The 22,954-nt window shown below is 38.6% G+C and overlaps 3 protein-coding genes across 7 annotated transcripts in view; 1 reads left to right on the plus strand and 2 right to left on the minus strand.

Moving 5' to 3' along the window:
* Positions 1-8,385, minus strand: part of LOC133606235 (CSC1-like protein 2) — a 24,541-nt gene extending 16,156 nt beyond the window's left edge. The window contains exons 1-4 of one of the 3 annotated variants that reach the window (XM_061959936.1): positions 7,853-8,385; positions 3,016-3,237; positions 2,805-2,884; positions 927-968 (exon numbers count right to left, since the gene is read on the minus strand). In XM_061959936.1, coding sequence (XP_061815920.1) covers positions 927-968; positions 2,805-2,884; positions 3,016-3,213 — 320 coding nt within the window. In that variant the 5' untranslated portion in view covers positions 3,214-3,237; positions 7,853-8,385. The remainder of the gene's footprint in view (positions 1-926; positions 969-2,804; positions 2,885-3,015; positions 3,238-7,852) is intronic. The other 2 variants (XM_061959926.1, XM_061959946.2) reach the window with 2 other exon arrangements.
* mrpl14 (mitochondrial ribosomal protein L14) lies at positions 8,312-14,026 on the plus strand. 2 transcript variants are annotated; one of them, XM_061959993.1, is made up of 3 exons: positions 8,312-8,435; positions 8,749-8,842; positions 13,484-14,026. In XM_061959993.1, exons 2-3 carry the CDS (start codon positions 8,763-8,765, stop codon positions 13,848-13,850), a joined length of 447 nt encoding a protein of 148 aa, XP_061815977.1. In that variant the 5' UTR covers positions 8,312-8,435; positions 8,749-8,762; the 3' UTR covers positions 13,851-14,026. The 2 variants fall into 2 exon arrangements, with proteins under 2 accessions (XP_061815977.1, XP_061815968.1); XM_061959984.2 differs by having other exon boundaries at positions 8,382-8,545.
* Position 14,027: 1 nt separating this feature from the next.
* capn1a (calpain 1, (mu/I) large subunit a) overlaps positions 14,028-22,954 on the minus strand; it is a 31,266-nt gene continuing 22,339 nt past the window's right edge. For both annotated transcript variants that reach the window (XM_061959970.2, XM_061959962.1), the window contains 7 exons: positions 21,037-21,094; positions 20,828-20,892; positions 20,657-20,725; positions 20,505-20,583; positions 20,309-20,422; positions 20,169-20,227; positions 14,028-14,835 (listed from right to left, as the gene is read on the minus strand). In XM_061959970.2, coding sequence (XP_061815954.1) covers positions 14,809-14,835; positions 20,169-20,227; positions 20,309-20,422; positions 20,505-20,583; positions 20,657-20,725; positions 20,828-20,892; positions 21,037-21,094 — 471 coding nt within the window. In that variant the 3' untranslated portion in view covers positions 14,028-14,808. The remainder of the gene's footprint in view (positions 14,836-20,168; positions 20,228-20,308; positions 20,423-20,504; positions 20,584-20,656; positions 20,726-20,827; positions 20,893-21,036; positions 21,095-22,954) is intronic.

Here is a 22,954-nt window from a genome sequence, read left to right on the forward strand (position 1 = left end):
GTTGTGTAAGAAACTGTTAAAAATAAAACCATCAAAAGCCATCTGCTTTTGTATAAAGATAAGTTAGGTTAAATTAAATTATTATTTATCTTACGGTATATCAAAAATAATTTGAGCAAAATTTAATTGAAATATTGTCGGTGTGGCCCTCCAGCAGTGCTCGGGTTGCTCATGCGGCCCCCGGTAAAAATTAATTGCCCACCCCTGGTATAGGTTAAAGACCTGCTGCTTGTAAATTCATTGTTGGAAAAATACAAGGCCAAAATTTAAAGGCAGAAGTCACAGAAATAAGAAAAAAAAGGAAAACCCAGAAAAAAAACAAGAGGCAGATTATTTTGGGATTTGCTTCAAGCAGAGCCAACTTGCTATCTCTTTAGTAAAAAGCATCAAACTCCTATTTCAGGGATTGGAAGAAGAGTACTTTTTGGAATATATGACCAGGAAATAGGTTGTGTTAGAACTCAAACCAGGTTTATCAGAAGAATGATGCTACCCTGCAGCCCCCTGCCCCCTCTCACTTTAATGAGAGACTGGAGAGAGTTGTCTCAAGTGTAGGAGTCCACATGAAGTGCAGAATAAATAAACCAGCATTACTACTCTACTACTGTCTGTGTGGCTAATACAGTGCCAACACACAGAAGGAGGCTATGCTTCATAAAGAGGTTAATACAGAGATTAGTACAGATCTGATTAAAAGACAAGGACGCCCAGCAGCACAAGAATGGCACTGACAAGAAAAAGAAGGAGACTCATTTAGGAGTCTGGCAAAGAGTGGGAAACACCTGGAGAAGAAATACTAAACCACCAAAAAGGGGGAAAACCTAAAGTAGTCCAAGTAGAACAAACACGCTAGCTAGATCAACAATAGAGAGAGGGGGACAAGAGAAGAGATAAGGCAAGGTCACCAATACATAAACATAACATACTATTCCCGTTCATCCAGGCGACTGTAACGCTGATCCATTCTCCTGGTGAAAAGACAGAAATAATGTAAATTGGTTGTGTGGCAGCCCTGCTTGATACTCCAGGCTCTGAGCGACACTGGAGAAACATCTCACACCACAGGCATACTGATGGGCTTCTCTGTGTGTTTTAGTACAACGCACACTGCTTGCACGCTCTTTTACAGCAAACAGATTGAAAACCGCATTTCTGTTTGTGAAATTGCATATCAACATTGGGAAAATAGTCTATAAATGAAATAACATTTAAGAAATGACTTGGGCAGCTGCCACCTCCTCTTATCATCCCGCTACGCTCCAACCCAATTTCAGTTTACGTGCAGCTGCAAAAATAGTGGAGCTGTAACATCTAAAAGAACGCAGCTGTAAGTTATGAAGCAGTGTGTCAAGGGGTGAAGCCTTTTGCAGTCATGGAGGTCCGCAATAATGTGCCTTTGGTGTTGAAAATAATTATTGCTATTATCAGTATTGTTGTTTTATAAAACATATCTATCATATCTTATATGACATCAAGGAACCATTACAACCGGGGTTCTCAAATCAGAGTTATAGTTAACGTGTAAAAATTCAATATTAGGATACATTCTAAGTACAACAAATAGGACCACAGATATAACAATCAAGTTGTAATTTAATAAAGTCATAATTTAATGGTTATTAAAGGGAAGAAATACGTTGACTGTACTAACCTTTTTTGTTATGTTTGCGCCGCAATTTCCCAGAAATGTTTTATCAAATAACTGCTTTAATAACATATGGCAATTCTCTAGAGACAGCATGCCTCAGAAGGTTTCAGTTCAATGTTCAGGTTTTTGGGAATTTAATATTAATATTGTGTCTTTCATCATATGACAGCTTTTATATTAGTACTACTTAACAAACTCACTTTATTCAAATTTAAAAAAATACTTTTTCCTCATATTTTGACTGTACGCTTGTAAAAATATATAGTTTTTTCTTGATGTACCAGATTGATAATTATTTTTAATAATATACTTTTTCAAATTACATGTACTAATTCTGTTTTTAGTGTGGCCTGATAATCATTTGTAAAATTTGCCAGCATCACCTTCTGTAGGCAGTGCAAGAACATATTCAAAGTGTTGCGAAGCTGTGGGGCATGGAACATGTTGGAAACCACCCTATTACGAATAACCTGTACATTTGAATGGTAAAAAAGGTAAACTACTTACTACTTACTTACTTTTTGTAAGTTTGTGTATGATGTGCTGTAGTTATCCTGGGCTATTCCCTAAGCTTCAGCTCTGATCACAACTTTACGGCTCACACTAAAAACTAGACAAGTCAAGTGACAAAGCCTGATGTGCATGCATTAACTGCTTTTAAAAAAGCTTAAATGCAGGTATTAAGTTCTTGTCTGTGTCAAAAACCTTGTGGGATTTGCTTCTAATGGAAATCACCCCCTTCAGAAGATTGCTCAATTTGGTGGCATCAAATAATAATAAAAGGTGTACATGTGTGGCAAAAATACATTAAACAAGGCTTCCTTTTGTGTCATTATGTCCCCGTTTGAAAAACATCACTTCCTGACTATGGTCAAATCATATAAAGCATGGTAATTAAAATAAGGATCGGCTAGGGGACTACAGATGAAAACTAGCCTTCTGGCTAATTCAACCATGTGTACTCATGTGTTTTATGAAATTGCATTGTCCCCTTTGAAATAAACTAATCTTAATTGTCTGTCTGCCACAGAGGCACTATAGAAATTGACTTGAGAAGCAAGATTGACAATATGTTATCGGCAAAAAAATTGATATTTTCTATGAAAAGTATTCCATTACTTTCTTGCATAACTACTTCAACCACTACTTAATTTACCTGTCAGCATCAGTCACCAGAGCGAGGCGTCCGTAGTCCCATGCTACTTTTCGCAAGATGGAGAACACAAATAGCAAACCCTGGAGGCACAAAATAAAATATCTGTAAAAACATACAGCATCTTGAAGTTGTACCAGAAAAAAAAAATCTGACTGAATTGTGATGTAAATACAATATATGAGGATTACATTTAAATATCACAACAACTCACCAAAAAGCACATAAAATCAAGGGCAAGTACAGTCGGTACACCACCAAAAGGTAAGCCCTGCAGCACTGTGCTGCGAATTCTGGCAGAGTAGCAGTAGTCTTTGGAGGTAGAATTGGGTGCCATCGTTGTCGCGCAGCTCTGCGAGTCTGAGCAGGCCTGTGCCCCCACGATGGCCATCCCTAATATCATCAATTGCATCGCTCACTGCAACATGCTGATGACCTGTAAGCAGAAGCCAACCTTTACAGTACAGAAGACTACTCAGGTTTACAATCACTCATATACAGAAAAAATAAGTAAGACAGAAACCATCTGCCAAACACAAATAAATAAACCTAAGAAGAACAGGCATCACTGAATAAAAAGTGTCTGTCCTCTTTGACCATAGCTGACATTGCTGTCTCGGCATTCGTCACGAGCCTGACAGCTGACAACACGTATGACAACTGAAACACGTTTGTATAAATCGGCTTTCTCTTCCTGTTTTGTGCTGGTAGAAATACATTGGTTCTTTTTTGTTCCCTGTTCTTTAGTTCATGGACCCTTCCAGGGGTCAAACACATCAAGCTTTGGATAAATTGTACATTTATATACATAAAATGTAAATGATGTGAATGCTTAACTTACGTCACCTTTTTATAACTTAATTACTGGAAATTGTATTTTACTTTAGACAAAACCACCCAACATAAAATAATTTTCCGCTTTTATCAGGACTTTCAAACTTCTGGGGGAATCTTGTCTCTTTATCAATCAAATGACTACATTATTGATGAATATCATATACATAAATATGTAAAAAAATGCTGGGGCAGATGCTACTTTCAATTATATCAAAAGGGGCTGTTTAGATAGATAGATAGATAGATAGATAGATAGATAGATAGATAGATAGATAGATAGATAGATAGATAGATAGATAGATAGATAGATAGATAATTCATTTCCAAAGAGAAATTCAAATTTAACAATTGACAACTTTTATGTTGCTGCTTAGAGGGTGCCAACTTTCAAATGTGTTTTAAGCATTTTATCCCGCCTTCTTACGGCATGTAATGACGTGACTACGCCTGTGCGTAACACTTGCTGACGCATTAGCTTTGTGCGATGTTAAGTAATGAGGGAAATTAGGCGAGCTAACATTAGCCATCATTCAATCAAAATCCTACAACAAAAACATGACAGCAAAGCTTCTTTTGGACTACTTTTGTGTACAGTAAGTGCACCTGCTCACTGCGTGTATGTGTGGATCAGACAGCGGTGAGTTACAAGCATAAATCCCAAACAAATTTCTCCAACCGACAAGCAATTTTTATTTAATATAATTTGTAATTGTGGAAAAGTATAGATATCTAAAAATATATATATATATATATATATATATATATATATATATATATATATATATATATATATATATGCTCTGTTTAAACCACTAATGTTACTAAAAATATGTAATTGTGAGCAAGTTGCAAACTGACTCTTTAGTTATTTATGTTTTATTAGCACAATCACATTTCTAAACTGTTATTGTTACAATGATAGTGGACAGCGTCAAACACACTTCTTTCTGCGATGCTGACCTAACACATTTGTTTGGATTTTGAAAGCATTTTAACACAGGAAATAGGGGGAATATACTGTAAAATAACTTGTGTCAAACTGTCCTGACAAAAACAACATTTGTGTTCATTGAAGGTTCAATTTTTTTATATTTTAACACTCAATTTAAATTCAAGCGTTTAAATATTTTAAACACAAAAACACTCAAATTCACACTCAATTGTATATATATGCATCGCTTTTTTTATGATTTGGTTTTAAATATTTTTTTAAGCCAAATACTTCCCCCAGTTTTTGTATATTCTCTTTGGTTATTGTAGAGCCAAACAAGCTCAACAAACTAGTCTGTTTGCCTGTATATCATTCCGCGGAATCGAATACCTAAACAAATCCCATGCACTAGCGAGTCTCTGTGTGTTGTTTTTTTAACAGAGTACGGCAGCAAAATAGCCCACCATGGGGCCAAACAAAGTTTAGAGAGCTAAACATTTTGATTAAATTGATTTAAAAAGAGCTTGTATAGCAAAATGCCTCCCCTACTAACTTTCGGTTTATTGTCAACAAAAGGCGTTAATAAAGATAAAGGTGATATTAAATGTTCAATCATCCTTTTCATTTGTAACTTATATGTATTTCAGATTGTTTTCTGCACATAAAACAATTATTTTCACTATAAAATGTGCTACCATTTGTGGGTGTCTAGAACGGACTGTTAGAATTGTTATTATTTCTTAAGGGAAAATGTGCTTTATTTTTTACACGACTTGATCTTTGTTGGACCTTTTGGAACAGATAACTATCAAAAACAGTATTTCGTTGGAATAGCAAAACTTCCATTCGGATTAAGTTGCTAAATTTAAAGTAGGTCTTCAAAAAGATCTGAACTCCTCGATCTCTCCACTTTCTTACAAAACAGTAAAATACAGTAAATCTCACTACTTTACAGCGGAGACTATTAGTCTAATGACCCCAGAAATAAAAACTATGATCAAATGTTATACCAGATGATAGGTGAGGGTTTTTGTAATGGCAAAGTCGGATTACAGCTGCTGGAACAAGTCTCTAGGAACTCACCTACCAACCGTCCTGCTGAGGCACGTGTGCTGACAAGAACTAGGAGACGCGACATTTCTCCTGTACTAGCCTCCCTGCACTGGCTCCAAGTAAAATCTGGAATATCATTTTGGGTTTCTCTGGATACTCTGATTCCCTGTCCACAGCCCAAAAGCATGAATGTAAGGTTAACTGGTGTCTTTATTTTGTGCATACAGTAAGTGTGAATGTGAGGCTGTCTTATATGTGCCCTGTGATTGACTTTTGTGACCTGTCCATGGTGTACACTGCCTTTCACCCTGTCATCTCTGAAAGGCTCCAGCTTCCCCATGATCCTGAACAAGATAAGGAGCAGAACATGGAAAACAGCACAAGAACACTTGTAGACGGATTACACAATCTAGAAATATTTATGTGGTTGAAGACGGCCATCGGTTTAATAGAAAGTAGATGTGTATACTTTGGTTATCAGTTTGAGGGGCCCATATTTTTTGTAAGGGCAAAACACAACACATGCCTGCTGGAGAGTGCTGGCACATGTATTTACTCAGTTGCACTCCTTGATATTTGCCCTTCGACCCACTCACTATTAGGAGCATTTGTGATGCTGCTCTTCTACCCTAACACTAAGTCGTTTATGCGCTCCCTGGAATTCTGTGACATCACTGGAGCAAGATGCAGCCAGAGTTGCAACAATAAACCAATAGAGACCGCAGGGTTCAAATGGGCCGATGTGAGCCCAAGGAGGACACAGCACAGCCCACTGTGCCTTCATCGCCACGGCTGCACGTCCTGAATCTCGTGGCACACTTTAGCCTGCTAAGCAGTCTCCGTCACCATCTTTAAAGAGACTTAAGCAGATCCACTCCTACATCTATTACAATGCAGTTAGTATTGTGACAAGGGGGGAGCAATGTCAGGAGGTTGTCTCAGGATTACATTGCTAACGTCAAGTTGTCAGACATGTGAATTGGTGATTTGATATGGGTCGAATTCCTCCAGATAGACTCAGAGAGAATAGCTGCATTACCTTAAAAGCAGTATCTGTACAGTGCCTCCAAACACACGCAAACTTTATCAGCTGACAAAACAAGGAAGTCAGTGTCATCAGCACGTCATTATGATTGGTTTCCTATAAAACCAATTAATTCAAGTGTGGATTCACAGTAATAGTTTTAATATAGCTGATCTAATTAACGAGTTATTGTGCAGAAATATGGGGAAACAACTACAAATGTGCGCTTCCCTCACTATCTGTGTTACAAAAAAGATCAATTAGAATAATACATAACATTGGATATAGAGAACATACCAACCCTTTATTAAATGACAATTATTGAAATTCAAAGATATGGTGCATTTGCAAACAGCTAAAAATATGTACAAAGCAAACTATATCCTGCTACCCAAGAATTTACAACAATTCTTCTCAACAAAAGAGGAGAAATATAACCAAAGAGGAAAATCTATTTTAAAACATTTGTATGCTCGTACAACACTAAAACCTTTATTATATATCAGTATGTGGAATTCAATTATGGAATGGATTAACCAAAGAAATCAAACAAAGCACCAATATGATTCCATTTAAGAGACTGTTCAAACTACAAGTGTTCACAAAGTACACAGAACAAGAATTATGATGAACATCTTGAAGCCTATTTTTCCTTTTTTAATTGAGACAAATATTAATTATGTATTTGATATATGTATGCTTACTATATGTTATATTATTTATTTATGTGTTCACTGTTCTGTTACAGAGAACAAGGACATTGGATAAAATTGCTATGGTATGAAAAGGGGTGAGATTAAATTAGCTCTGCTTCTTCCGACTCCTTTTCGGACGTGCTGTAATGAAACAACTGGGATTGTGTGATGCATTACATTGTATCGTGTGCATGTTCGAAATAAACTGAAACTGAATATAAATTAATTCAAGTGTGGATTCACGATACTAGTTTAATTATATCTGATCTAATTAACTATTGTGGCTAAAAACTACAACAACAACATTAGAATTAAAACATCTTTGTGCGCCTATGTGGTATCAGTTAGCCAGCCGCTAACGCTAACAGTATCAGTGCACTCAGTTTTACTTATTGTTCTGCGATTCGTAAACTTCACAACGAAGAACGAGACGGACACCTTCAATTTCTAACTCTAAAAAATATCTGGGAAAGCGGCGTCAACGAACAAAACTCCAGACCGGTAAACTTACCTTCCAAAAGTGGGTAAGTTGTGGCGAAAACTGTCAACTTTGTCAATGTTAGCAATCAACCATAACGTTGACGCTAGCTATTAGCTGCTTGGTGTAGCATAAGACAGGTGGAGACCAACGAACTACATCGAATTAGTGTTTAAAAATAAAAAGTAAAAAAAAAAAACAAACAAAAACCTCCCATCCTACACCGTACAGATTAAACAGTTAAATAAAGTTGAACAAATGGTCCGATATGAAGCTGTTCACAATGTCACACTTGTCAGCGTTGTGACTAATACGTTTGTCTGACAGCCGGTTGGACAACTCTCAAGACTGAGCAGCAGTCCAGCGGGCGGCGACGCTAATCATGTTTTGAGGGTGAGACGTAAAGATATTCGTCTTCTAGAGCTCCAGCACAACTTCGCATGCGGGTTTAGCGGCGCACTCGTTTCTACTCTGCCAATTTCTATGTTGGCTCAACGCGCATGCGTATGGCGTTATTTACTATACGTTTTTGATTAAAAAAAAATAGTTGAGCCGTACAGTCCATATAACTGGTGGCAATAAATTCAACGTTTTAGTAACCAGAGGAAGACAAAGGGTGTGTGGTTGCAACATTATACGCGTTTTTATACATTTCTCCGCGAGCTCGTGCTGGGCGCTTAATAGTGACGTCACGAGTTTGACTTTGGCATGGGCCGAGCGAGAAGGGTAACGCTATTCTAACTATATTCCCATAAACGCAACATTGGGCTGTTCACAATCGGATTTAGTTACGTTTTAATTGTCCGTGAAATTAGTTGGATGGTTATCTAGACTGTGTACACGCCAAATTCGCGAGCGCTGACTACAGCACAGCATTAGCCACATACTTGGATGATCTGCTAACATTGTTCTTGTTCCCTCCTAAACAGTATTTCTGGTAGTGATGGCGAGGCATTTGTTTTCAAAGTCGCTCTCGGGGATCATCGTGGAAAATGCGTGCTTAATGCAGCGGAAGACATTCAGGTAAGTATTCTGGTAATTTTACAAATTCGCATTTCGTTGACAGTGCATCCGGAAAGTATTCACAGCGCTTCACTGTTTCCACATTTTGTTTATGTTACAACCTTACTCATTTCTGTCCAAAAAAATCTACACAAAATACCCTATATTGACCATGTGAAAATGTTTTTCTTCTTATTTTATCAATTTTATTCAATCAATGAATACCATGAATTGATTAACGTGGGCCCTAGTGATGGGTTGATGAGGCGTCATGAAGCGTTTCGACACATTGCAAAACTGTATTGATACTGTGTCACTAAATACTGACATCTGCTGGACATTAAAAATCCCTACAGGCAACCTATGGACCGACTCAACTGACACTGATTTTATGACCTAGTATATACAATAATATTGTAATAAGTCATTGTATTTCATTTAGGATTATTTCATATCTTCATTTAAATAAAAATATATTTTTATCTTTTTTAGATACAGTCAATAAATAATGTGAACATGTATCATAACATGGAAATCTAAGAGAACGTGTTGTGAATGAGGATGCTTGTGGACTGGGATTTTTTTATTTTTTTTATTTTACACATTTTTATTTTTTTTTTTAAACAGTTTTTCCAACGTATTAAATTTTAGACGATTTCTCTTCTTAGTTATTATTTCTCCGGCTGTTGAAAAGACCCGCTCACAGGGCACAGAGGAGGCGTCAGTGCGACACAGTTTGCGTATCGGTCATGTGACCGGAACAGCTCATGATCGGTCACGTGACTTTCTAAAAGCGGTACGCGCACCGACACAGGGTTTTGCTCTATGTTGCTGGACCCATCACTAGTGGACTCCGACTTAAACAAGTTGAAAAACGTATTCGAGTGTTACCATTTAGTGGTCAATTGAACGGAATATGTACTGTACTGTGCAATCTACTAATAAAAGTTTCAATCAATCAATCAATCAAAGTTTATTTATATAGCCCTAAATCACAAGTGTCTCAAAGGGCTGCACAACCCACAACGACATCCCGCATCAGGGCAAGAAAAAACTCAACCTAATGGGATACAATGAGAAACCTTGGAGGGGACCGCAGATGCAGAGGAGTGGTCCACCCCGGGTCCTGATTTTAAACAGCTAGCGAATCATATGTTGATTGATTGATTGAGACTTTTATTAGTACCGTAGATTGCACAGGACAGTACATATTCTGTACAATTGACCACTGAATGGTATCACCCAAATAAGTTTTTCAACTTGTTTAAGTCTGTGTCCACGTTAATCAATTCATGGTATACATATATATTATCAGCATAATACAGTCATCACACAAGTTAATCATCAGAGTATATACATTGAATTATTTACATTATTTAATATATAAATATGAGTGTGAGCCACGATAATTTTTATTTACAATGTGGTCACCTAATAACCTCTCCACGCAGGAGAGGAGGGCAGAGCAGAAAAAAGACAGCAGATCAACTGGTCTAAAAGGGGGTTCTATTTAAAGGCTAGTGTATACAAATTAGTTTTAAGATGGGACTTGAATGCTTCTACTGAGGCATTAAAACTTAAAAACCAATAAATGACATGCACATACTGTAAGTATTCACAGCCTTTGCTCAATACTTTGTTGATGTACCTTTGGCATCAATTACAGTCTCAAATCGTTTTGAATATGATGCCACAATCGTGGCAAGCCTATCTTTGGGCAGTTTCACCCATTCTTCTTTGCAGCACCTCTCAAGGTCCATCAGATTAAATGGGAAGCGTTGGTTTTCATCCAAGATGTCTCTGTACATTGCTGCATTCATCTGAGTCTAGTCAGGGAGGTGACCAAAAACCTGATGGTCACTCTGTCAGAGCTACAGCATTCCTCTGTGGAGAGAGGAGAACCATCCCGAAGGACAACTATCTCTACAGAAATCCACTAATCAGGCCTATATGGTATATTGTCAAGAGAAAAGCCATTTCTTAGTAAAACGTTTGCCAACATGCACCTAGCTTGATGAGACAAAAATGTATCTTTTTGGCGTGAATGCAAGGTGTCATGTTTGAGGAAGAAACCAGGTACTGCTCTTCACCAGGCCAATACCATCACTACAGTGAAGCATGGTGGTGGCAGCATCATGCTGTGGGGATGTTTTTCAGCTGCAGAAAGTGGGAGACTAGTCAGGATAGATATGAATAAATAGGAACACCACAATCTCCAGACACACCCTGGATGAAAACCTGTAATTGCTGCCAAATGTGCATCAACAAGGTATTGAACAAAGGCTGTGAATACTTATGTACAGTACATGTGATTTGATAGTTTTAATACATTTGCTAAACATAACATTTTAGAATTTTGAGGATAAAAATTAATTTATTTCATTTTGGAATAAGACTAACATAACAAAATGTGGAAAAAGTTAAGCTCCGTGAATACTTTCTGAATGCACTGTGAGTTATAGTGACTTTTTTGTTGTAATTTTATTCCATCAAGAGTATTTTAACATTAATGTCATTTTGATTGTGCACCAGCATATGCACAACTTACATTGTGTGTTGCATAGCTTTCCAAAGTGTTTATATTGTTATACTATATACACTACTCAAACATAATTAAAGAGAAAAGAATGGAGTATGTGAAGAAGAAATAAATACTAAAAAGCAAATGAGTTACAAGAAAAAAAAGTACAGTATACAGCACACGTGTCAAACTCAAGTTTTTTTCTGATATGGTACTTGGTGAAAAAAGTTTTAGAACCACTGCACTCAATAATTAATGCAGGCAGTGATGGGCAGTAACACGCTACATGTAGCTAAGCTACGTAGCTTGACTACATTTTCCAGTAGCTTTGCTACTTTTTTAACGAGTAGCTTAGCTATTTTTAGTTCCATGTAGCGAAGTAGCTTACATCAACGCTACAAGCTGCAAAAAGAGAAAATGGACTGTGAATCCAGGCCAAAAAAATAAGGAGAAAATACAATGACCTGGATGAATGAGAACATCCATCCATACATACGGAGAAAATCCATGATTGGTTGGTGTTCGTATGTTGAGTTACAATTGGCTAAGGCTAGGGCGAAATATTACGGACTGGCCAATCAGAGGCAAGATAAAGCGGGTCATCAAAACCAGGAAGCAAAATCATAACAATCACGCACTCATGTCACATGGCGACAAGGGAGTCAGAGACAGAAGGATGCTTCAAGCTGACCACTCAAAAAAAAAAAAAACTTACTTGAAAATGGTAGAGGGATTCTCTCCTGCAGATTAGATGTTTCCTTTAGTGATGAATGACGTGCAGGAAGTCCACAATAACGTGTGTCCTTGTCTTTATATAGACAAATGTATACATTTGGAGAAAACAATGCCCACAACCTTAGTTTTTAGTTGTTTGCTCTAAACCAAAATCATAACTGATCTCTTCATTTTAGACGTTCAACACACATTTAGGAACACACATTAAGTTGAATCATTAGAAGTTTTACTGCACATAACCACTACCAACTGTTCCCAAACAACACACAAGTCATTGTTTTTTTTTGTCAAGACATAGATTGATGCTTTTTCTTTAATGTAGGCAGAGAAATTAATAACATAAGGGTGGGCCAAAAAAAAAAAAAGGCAAACTAAAAACATACATACAGTGGGGTGCAGGGACCCTTAGAGGTAGTTGTAGGGTGTGCCCAGCTAAGATTAAATAGTAATGTACCAGATGTGGCCCACGAAAGCCTGGAATTAGTCTTTTTTCACTAAATGTATTCAACTTTCTATTTTGATAGAAAATAATAATGTACTGCAAGGAATATAACATTTTTAATTTGAGCTAATATTACATTTCAAACATTTTTGACGTTAAAATTAAAATAAGTACTTAAATATCGCCTTGACTCGTAATTTTAAAGCAAGTTATCTATAAAATTGTGCACTGTTAACATTTTTACGGTAAAAACAAAACTGGTAACGTTTTTCCATGCACAGTAAAACAATCAGATTTTACAGTGAAAGCTGTGGTACGGTTTTTCCATTTACAGTATATGCTGGAAAAAAATCTTACATTTTTTCGTAAAATTTTGGCAAATGAGCCGTCAGTTTTTATACTGTAAAATCTACATATATATTTTTAGTGTATGTAAAAAAATATATAATTGTGTAATATCATGGGGCAATTTATATATTATTCACTGTTACAAGCGGCCCTCTGAGGGCAGCCGTAACTTGCCATGTGGCTCTCAATGAAAATGAGTTTGACACCCCTGGTATAGCTTGTGCAATGTTTAAGTAAAATTAAGAAATACAAGTAAAAAGTATATACAATAACGTAAGAGTAGATAGAAAGAATAAGAATTAATTGAAATAAATATAATTTAAAAAGTAGATATTAAGAAAAATAGATCCAGGAGTGAAAAAATTGATAGACACATAATTCACAAAAAATGGTGGATATAGATTAAGCAGTGATGAAGGAAAAAAAAGTGTTATCAATAAAATATTAAGGACATGAGTTAATTATTGCACAAGGCTACTGTAGTTTGTACAGTGTTAAGAAAAAAGAAGGAATACAAATGTTTTAAATAATCAAGTAAGCCAAAATGTAATAGAATTGTGACTATTGTCCCAGCATCCTGTCCTATAAACTCTCTTAAATGTGTTTGTCCTTATAGTCTGTCTGCTGTGGCAGCTGCCATTCAGAAGATGACCAGAGTGAGAGTTGTGGACAACAGCACACTTGGAAGTACAGGATACCGTCGGCCGCCAAGAGTGATCCATGTCTACACCAAGAATGGTATCGGAAAAGTTGGAGATAAAGTATTGCTGGCCATTAAAGGACAGAAGAAGGCAGCGCTTATCGTCGGTCACAAAATGCCCGGAAAACCAATGACTCCACGCTTTGATTCAAATAATGTCGTTCTGCTCGAGGAAAACGGGAACCCGACAGGAACAAGGATTAAGGTCCCCTTACCCACACATTTACGTAAATTGGAAGGGGACTACTCAAAGGTGTTGGCAATCGCAAATTCTTTTGTTTGAAAGACCAATTTCTCCACTTGTCAGTCATTTTGTGAATTACATAACTGTAAGTATGGTAACAGGCTGAAGTTTTGTTGACACTGCTCTCTGTGCTTACAATAAATATGGCCTTTACCGTAAATGCATGTAGGTCAACTTAATGTTATGATGAACACAATGAACAAACTTGAAAAAGAGTGATGTTAATGGTAATATTTATTGAAGGCACAACACACATTCTCAACACAAAACACAACTGGCACATTTTTAATAGGTAATGACAGGTATAAGGCATTCAATATTGAGATCCCTGTGAATATTAGCGACAGTGTTTCTCAATGTGAGGCATCTTTGCTAGCAGCTTCAACTAAAAAAAATCAGTGCAAAATGAAACCTTAAGGTCAAACTTCATACATTAGCTGCTTGTTTTCAGAACAGAAAAAACCTATTAATACAGAATAAATCACAAGATCAAGTCTGTACTGCCATCTACTGATGAAAACTTGAATTAACACTGCTGGAAAAAAAAGAAATGTCAAATGAGTTGGTAAAACTTAACATGAGTACATGATATTGGTTAGTAGAACCCATACAGTCACTATTTAAAGCCCTACATAAAGTTTCAATACATTTTATTTAGCAGGCTTTTTAAAGATCACCAACCCAAAACATAGAATGTTATTAGCTATCACCATGCAAATAACTTGAGATTCTGTGGCTATACATATTACTCGTGCAGGACATAAGTGACAGTTAAGCTGCATACTTTAGGTTTGCATAGATTCTAAGTGTCTGTTGGGAGACACCTGGCCTGAAAGGACTTTAAGGATGTGTGTGTGTGTATACAGCTTCTTTGCTACTTTGGGTATGCTTAAGTGAGAAATGTTACTAGATTATCAAGGCTGAGCGTTAAAACAATCATGGTAGTCTGCAGGGCGCTGAGTCTGCCGTCCTTCACCTGGTAGGTGTACAGTTGTCTTCAACCACACATAGTCATGTAGAGCCACTAGCAATGAGATTTGAGAGGGATAAAGTGAGAAACGTTGGGTGTAAGTGTTGCAGGGTATTATTAAATGTTATGCGAAAAAAGTGACATTTTTATTGTTAAAGCAGTAATATGTCTGTTTATGACCAAATGTGAAAAAGCTCTATTATCTTCCGCATGTATTTGTTCCGCTGTTGAGAGCAGGTTTGTGCAACTTTCTGAATTACACTGGGGATTCCAATTCAATTCCATGAATTTGAATTGAGGTTTCATACAACTTCCCCTTGGGGATTAATAAAGTACTATCTAATCTAATCTACAGGAAGTATAACTGTAATCGTAGTTTGAATTGAAGGAAGCTGAATTTAAATTCTACGAATGTAGATGTATTCCAGAATCATGTTTTACAGTATATTACTGTGTCCTTAATTTTCCATTGCTGCTGGATGTTGGCCATGTGCAGAATTACAGTGTGTATGTAAAAAGTGGTTAAAGCACATAATGGCCTTTCATTAGCATTTAAAATACTAACACACAAATGACAAGTAAGGGTTACCCGAAGCACTTTTAAACTGTCAATTTTAGGATTAAGGTTAGGCAAGACGCTTTGAATACAATATTGTATGACCTCCGACTAAAATTGTTTGTGAGTTACAGAAACAGTTAAAAGTAATTATATGATAATTAAATATAAAAATAAATATGAAAACATGTTTTTGATAGGGGATAGGCACAAGGAGGAGGAAACAAAATGTTAAAGGGGAACTGCACTTTTTTGGGGAATGTTGCCTATTCACAATCATGAAAGACATGACGATGGATGCTATTTTTATTTTTTTTGCATTCTCAATATTAAATAAATGCGATCAAAAGTTCACTTATAATGGAGGCGCACAATTCTGCCTATAAAGCCCTTAAAAAAACATTCTAACACCTCCATTAAGGTTTTATATAAATGATGTAAATATATATGTAATGTAGTAACAGGCACATCTATAATAACTTTTAATATTTTGATTTGATATTTTGATCATTTTGATCATTTTAAGCATATGCGGTGCACTTGCAAAATGGCGCCCCCCGTGGCTGACGTCTTTGCATCGTCCTCCCGACAACAACTACGTTTTTTATTTATTATAGTCCTAATTTGCATCCTAAATGCAAAGTTTTTGCACGCAACAGAGATGCAATTCTGGACGTCGGAAAAGCTCACCATGAGCTCACTTATAGCCTGACGGACTTCAACTTTCTGCTACGACGAGACCCCGCTAACCACAGCCACACCAAAACAACAACAACAAAGCGGCGGGGCAAGAGAGCGGGGATATATGCTAGGCTAAAGGCTAGAGCTACACGACCACCACTACCTAGCCTGCTGCAAGCTAACGTGCGCTCGCTTGACAACAGGCTGGATGAGCTGAGAACCAGGATTACATCCCAGCGTGAACTGAGAGAATGCTGTGCTCTTATTTTCACGGAAACCTGGCTTTCGGACAACATCCCAGACTTTGCTATCCAGCTAGCAACGCACTCAGTCTACCGTGGAGACTGGACAATGGCTTCAAAAAAGGCGAGAGGCGGTGGCGTCTGTGTTTACGTGAGTAACAGCTGGTGCTCGGACGTACAGGTGGTTGAAAGACACTGCTCGGACAAAATTGAGTTTTTGATGGTGAAATGCAGACCATTTTACCTGCCAAGGGAGTTCTGTGCAGTGTTTATACTGTCTGTTTACATCCCGCCACGGGCGGACTCCACAACAGCGCTGAAGCTGCTGCATGACGTCATCAGTAAACAAGAGACCGCACACCCCGATGCTGCGTTCACTGTAGCTGGGGATTTTAACCACCGCAATCTAAAGAGTGTCCTCCCGAAATACCATCAGTATGTGAACTTTCCTACTAGGGAGAAAAACACTCTGGACCAAATATACTGCAACGTGAGGGGAGCCTACAAGGCTGTACCCAAACCACACTTTGGACTATCTGATCACATCTCAGCTTTTCTATATCCAGCGTACAGACAGCGCCTAAAGCAAGCCCCCCCAGTGAGTAAGACTGTTAAAGTGTGGAATGAAGACACTGAACTAGTGCTTCAGGACTGCTTTGGGGGTACAGACTGGGACATGTTCAAAACTGCTGCTCAGAGGGATGACGGTACTGTGGACATAGAGGAATATGCTTCCAGTGTAACTGGCTACATCAGCACGTGTGGAAAACATTGTTCCCACAAAACAATACAAGATATACCCAAACCAAAAACCCTGGATTAACTGTGATGTTCGGTCCAAGCTACATGCCCGCTCCACTGCATTTGTCTCAGGCAACGCTGAGGACTACAAGAAGGCCAGATATGACCTGCGTAAATTCAGTATTGTCCCACAAGGCCAAGGGACAATACAGACTAAGGCTGGAGGGATTCTACTCCACCACAAGGGGGGTCGCAAACAGCCAACGCTCACTGCCAGATGAGTTGAATGAGTTCTACGCCCGCTTCGAGGTCCTCAACACCAACCAACACAGAGGGGTTCTAACCACGGAGCGCACGCAGGATTCACCACTCACTGTGACAACAGCAGAGGTACGTACAGTTCTGAGGAGAACAAACCCACGGAAGGCAGCTGGCCCAGACAACATCCCTGGCCAGGCCCTGAGGGTCTGTTCATCAGAGCTGGCTGACGCACTTGCTGACATATACAACTTGTCACTAGCACAAGCTGTTGTGCCCACCTCCTTCAAGACCACCACCATCGTGCCCCTGCCAAAGAAAAACACTGTGACCTGTCTGAATGACTATCGCCCTGTTGCACTCACCCCAATAGTGATGAAGTGCTTCGAGAGGATAGTCATGTCACACATCGAGAAGACCATCCCAGACACACTGGACCCTCTACAGTTTGCCTACCGGCAGAACCGGTCCACTGAAGATGCAATCAACACCGTCATCCACACCACCCTCACCCACTTAGAGGGCAAGGACACCTATGCCAGGCTATTATTCATCGACTACAGCTCTGCTTTTAACACGGTCATCCCACAAAAACTCACTGCTAAACTCCTCACTGTTGGCCTGACACCGGCTCTCTGTGACTGGGTCCTGAACTTTCTCACAAACCCGCCCCAGTCAGTCAGAGTCGGCAACCAGATATCAGGCACAAAGGTTCTAAGCACAGGGACCCCCCAAGGCTGCGTGCTGAGCCCCTATTGTACACCCTTTTCACACACGACTGTGTGGCCTCCCAGAACAACACCAGTATCATCAAGTTTGCAGATGATACTACGGTCGTCGGACTGATCACCGGGGGAGCTGAGGCAGCATACAGAAGGGAGGTAGCGGAACTGGTGGCCTGGTGTCAGGATAATAATCTCTCCTTGAACACAGACAAGACCAAGGAGATGATTATTGACCCACGGAGAAGGAGTGCACAGTACACACCTCTGTACATAGGGGGGACAAAGGTGGACAGGGTGAAAACCTTTAAATTCCTCGGGACCCACATCAGCGAGGACCTCACCTGGGATCACAACACCCAACAAACAATAAAGAAATCCCAGCAGCGACTGTACTTTCTAAGAAGGCTGAGAAAATTTGGCATGCCACCCAAAATTCTCAGCAACTTCTATAGAAGTACGGTTGAGAGTGTCCTTACCAGCTCCATCACGGTCTGGTATGGAAACTGCACTGCTAAGGACAGGAACGCACTCCAGCAAGTGATTAAAACTGCTCAGTACATATCAGGAGCAGCCTTCCCCTCACTACAGGACATGTACTCTACCAGGGCCACCAGGAGAGCACACAACATCATAAAGGACAGTACACACCCCCAGCACAGTCTCTTCAGCCTCCTACCATCAGGCAGACAATACAGGAGCCTGAAATCCAGGACTACGAGACTGACAAACAGTTTCTACCCACAGGCTATCAGGCTTGACAATGCTAACTTGTAAATGCTAGCTACCCCCCCGTTTTACTTTTATCTTTTTGAACAAAAGACAGCTACCATGACCACCCCTGAACTGTGAACCATCACTGTAGACACTTTTCACCTTTGATCACTAAAGACACTTTAACTGCTGCTGTGACCCAAGGTCACCTCCATATTTATACTGTTGACTGTCAATCAGAATGTGCAATAATGTAATGTTACTTACTGTGTCTTGTATATACATTTTTATTTGTATTTTTATTTTAGCTAAGTACCGTGTGACTTGTTGAAGGGTGGACTAGCATAGTAAGATTTTCATTGTACGGCAAACTGTTTAACTGTGCATATGACAATAAACAATCTTGAATCTTGAATTAATTTAAAAACCGCATCACAATGTTTACATTGTTTTCCCTTCAATACTGATTATTACTCACTGCATACTTCATGAGAGCCAACAAACCTAATAAAACATCACTTACTGTGCAACGTCTGCCGTCATTAGGATGCAGACTGCTAGGATGTTCATATATTCCCATTTAGATGAAAAATGTCTCATAATCCTCACCAAGAAAGGGGGTGGGGGTCGGGGGGAACACGCGTCTTTTCTTGTCGTCCTTGCCAGTTTTGGGTCCTAAATCGCTGTCAAAGTGTACCAACTTCTCGGAATACCTACTCAGATGTCTCATGCCCAGGTGAGATGCATGATTTATGATCTAGAATAAACTTACAGGGAACAATGAAGCGAGAAAGCAGCAGACCACTCGATGATGTAAACAAATGGAGACACGGAAGTCGCTATATCGTTCGTCTGCGTTAGCGGTTATAGTAACAATATCACTAATACTTGGTTAATATTGAAGTCACAAAATGTAAATGTAGTATCGTTGGCGGTTTTTGAATGGTTATTTGTTGGATTTTATGGGCGAAAAAGAGAATAAGCAGACTTTTATTTACAAGTTGGGACGCTTTTAAAAAAATCCATTCTTTGTCATGTCTTTCATGATTGTGAACGAGAGGCAATATTTAAAAAAAAGTGCAGTTTCTCTTTAAGGTTCTAATGTATTTATATTAACTACATTTGATGAAATGATATTGGGTTTATTGTGACTCATGGATATATTTATATATGATATGTATCCTGTATTTATAGACCAAATATTAAAAAAGGTCATGGTGTATTGTATTGATGATAAAGAATCAGATTAATATTAATATCATATCGGAGTGGCGAGGCAGGACATTATAAGCCATTGCTTCTTCCTGCTCCTTTTTGGACACACCATGTTTTGTTATTATTTTTACTATTGTTTTTTTTTTTTTTTAAACATATTGTATTGGAGAAGCTAGATTTGTTTTTGTGTTCAAAATAAATGAAAGAAATGAGAAAATACATTAAACAATACAAAAGGACCGTAAAAATAAAACGTACCTCTGTTAGAGTCAGTTCAGCCACTCCTGATGTCTCTTTGTCAAACTGCTTGAAAGACCCTGTGGAAAATGTCATTAATAAGTTAATTGCTTAAAAAAATGTGTCCGCATGTGTAAAATAACATGACGGCTGGCACTCACTGAACATGGCCTCAAGCTTCACTAGGCAACAGATGAAGTTATCAAAGTCAATCATCTCATTCTCTGCATACCGGGCTACAAGAATCTGGTTCAGTTTGTTGTTTAGTTTAAAACCTGCAAAGGATGGGGACAATCATATAAAAGGTAATATAAAGATAATTATTCAATATATGAAAAAAAGAGTGAACATTTGCACCTGCTCCCTCCACAGCCAGTCGCATCTCATATGAACTCATTGCACCAGACTTGTCAAGATCGAACTGTCTAAAAACAAGCTGTAAATAAAATATAAACATATGGTCAGTGTAGTTAAAATGCTTGTCACGCACATTTAACATTAACACTAACCAGCCACTTTCGGATCTTATTCCAAAGAATCTGGAACTCCAACAGCCCCAGACGAGCACTTCCATCCTTCTGATAAAACATGGTGTTATGGTATATAACAGCAATCAGTACAACGCTAACATATTAACACAGTCACAGTAGACATGCTTTTGTATTCATTCCTGAGGATACATCCATGAGGTTGACCATGGTTCTGCATGATTCCATACTAAAGCCATCCGTCTTCAGATCTTTGTCTAAAACAAAACAAACTTACCATAAGTGGAGGTACACATTCCTTCCAGGAAATACATTATATACACTACAATGGAAACAGGCTACAGATGCATTGTCAAGTCTTACGCTACCAATCCATCACTGAAAATATTAAAAAAACTCACGACGGCACATGACTCTGTTTAGAATGGTCCTCAGCTCCCGAATGGAAATCTCCATGTCCTGACAGACATATAAATGATTTTATTTAAAATATTACTTTGCCTTACACATGGTACCAGCATAACTGTGTAAATGTTATATAATATGCATAATAGTAATAATGATAATACATGCTTATAAGCTGAATTGGTTCTGTGACAGAGCTCTTAACAAAAAACAATTGTATCGCAACTCAACTAAAATCAATTTAATCAGTGCTTAGCCCCCCAAAACATAATTTTAACAAGAGAAACTAACCTTTTTGATTAAAAAATATTGCAATAAAAAATAGGCCTGTCAAAGTTAACACAATAACTGTATGCTATATGTTTCTATAACAGTGCTAATTTTTTTAAAACTCGCGATAAACGCGCATGCTTCCTGACTCCTTTTTTGACCTTCGGTCCATTTTGTAGCGGAGGAAAACATAATGGCGTTCAGTTACTGTTGAGCCATGAGCTGGAAAAAAGCGAGCAGAAATGCACAAAGAAAAGTGGACATTATGGAAATCCCCTGTTCAAAGCCATGGCAGGTCGTTCTCCCGACATCCATCCATCCATCCATTTTCTACCGCTTATTCCCTTTTGGGGTCGCGGGGGGCGCTGGAGCCTATCTCAGCTACAATCAGGCGGAAGGCGGGGTACACCCTGGACAAGTCGCCACCTCATCGCAGGGCCAACACAGATAGACAGACAACATTCACACTCACATTCACACACTAGGGCCAATTTAGTGTTGCCAATCAACTTATCCCCAGGTGCATGTCTTTGGAGGTGGGAGGAAGGGAACCCACGCAGTCACGGGGAGAACATGCAAACTCCACACAGAAAGATCCCGAGCCTGGGATTGAACCCCAGACTACTCAGCAACTTCGTATTGTGAGGCAGACGCACTAACCCCTCTTCCACCGTGCTGCCCATGTTATGGTTTCGATATTTATTTTTACATATTTACTTTGTAGTGGATTAGGCAGCAGCAATCTCACCTGAATACTTTCCAAAGTTTGCCGCGTTTTTGTATCTTTTGCAAATGTACTACTTTCGCGAGTGTCCAAATGTAAAATTAACAGCAGGTCTCCACAGGCGTCCAGAAATGGTAGAATTTTCTATTTCAGTTGCCGGTACACAAAAATGTTTACTTTGGGATGTGTCGGGGCAAACAAGATGGAGGTGAATCAACTGTGTTTACAATAACATGAAAAGACAATTATATCTTCGATCACCATGAGACAACATCATTGGAAGAACTGCCTGATAGCGCACTTTGCCACTTGCAGAGAGGTGGAGTTTTACTTCCGTGTTAGGATTACGGTTGCGTGCACTGATAACATAAGATGTTATCTTATGATAGTGAATTTGATTTATATAGCATTTTTTTAGTGGCTCAAAGCGCTTTACATAGTTAAACCCAATATATACATGTTTAAGCTACATTTAACCCAGTGTTGGTGGCACTGGGAGAAGATGGTTAAGCGTCTTGCCCGAGGACACAACAGCAGTGACTAGGACTAAGACGAGGAAGCAGGAATCAAACCTGGAATCCTCAGGATGCTGGCACGGCCACTCTACCAACCGAGCCACCCCGCCCCACACTAACTGCTTAAGTAAGATGGAATAAAAGCTCAGCAGAAAAGACGGTAAGCAGGATGTCTCGAGTTATTTTTATCTGAGACTTTCACATCGTCAAAACATGTCAAGACACCTCTTGTCATACCAACCACACAGTTCTGGCTTCACAATAATAGTGCTATGCATCAAATCCGGTCTAACTACCGTAACAAAATTAAAATCGTCTTACATTACCAGCATGCTTTGTCAAAGATGTTTTGTAATGTAATCTGTGATATATTTTCCTAAATACATGTTTTCTGGCAGATTGACA

The sequence above is a fragment of the Nerophis lumbriciformis genome, linkage group LG02 (assembly GCF_033978685.3).
Source record: "Nerophis lumbriciformis linkage group LG02, RoL_Nlum_v2.1, whole genome shotgun sequence".
Classification (NCBI taxonomy): domain Eukaryota; kingdom Metazoa; phylum Chordata; class Actinopteri; order Syngnathiformes; family Syngnathidae; genus Nerophis; species Nerophis lumbriciformis.

Bases quoted from the DNA above. Each gene is read 5' to 3' on its own strand.
- mrpl14 (XM_061959993.1), top strand. From the start codon at position 8,763: ATGGCGAGGCATTTGTTTTCAAAGTCGCTCTCGGGGATCATCGTGGAA. The intron at 8,843-13,483 runs GTAAGTATTCTG...TTGTCCTTATAG, and splicing joins ATGCAGCGGAAGACATTCAG to TCTGTCTGCTGTGGCAGCTG.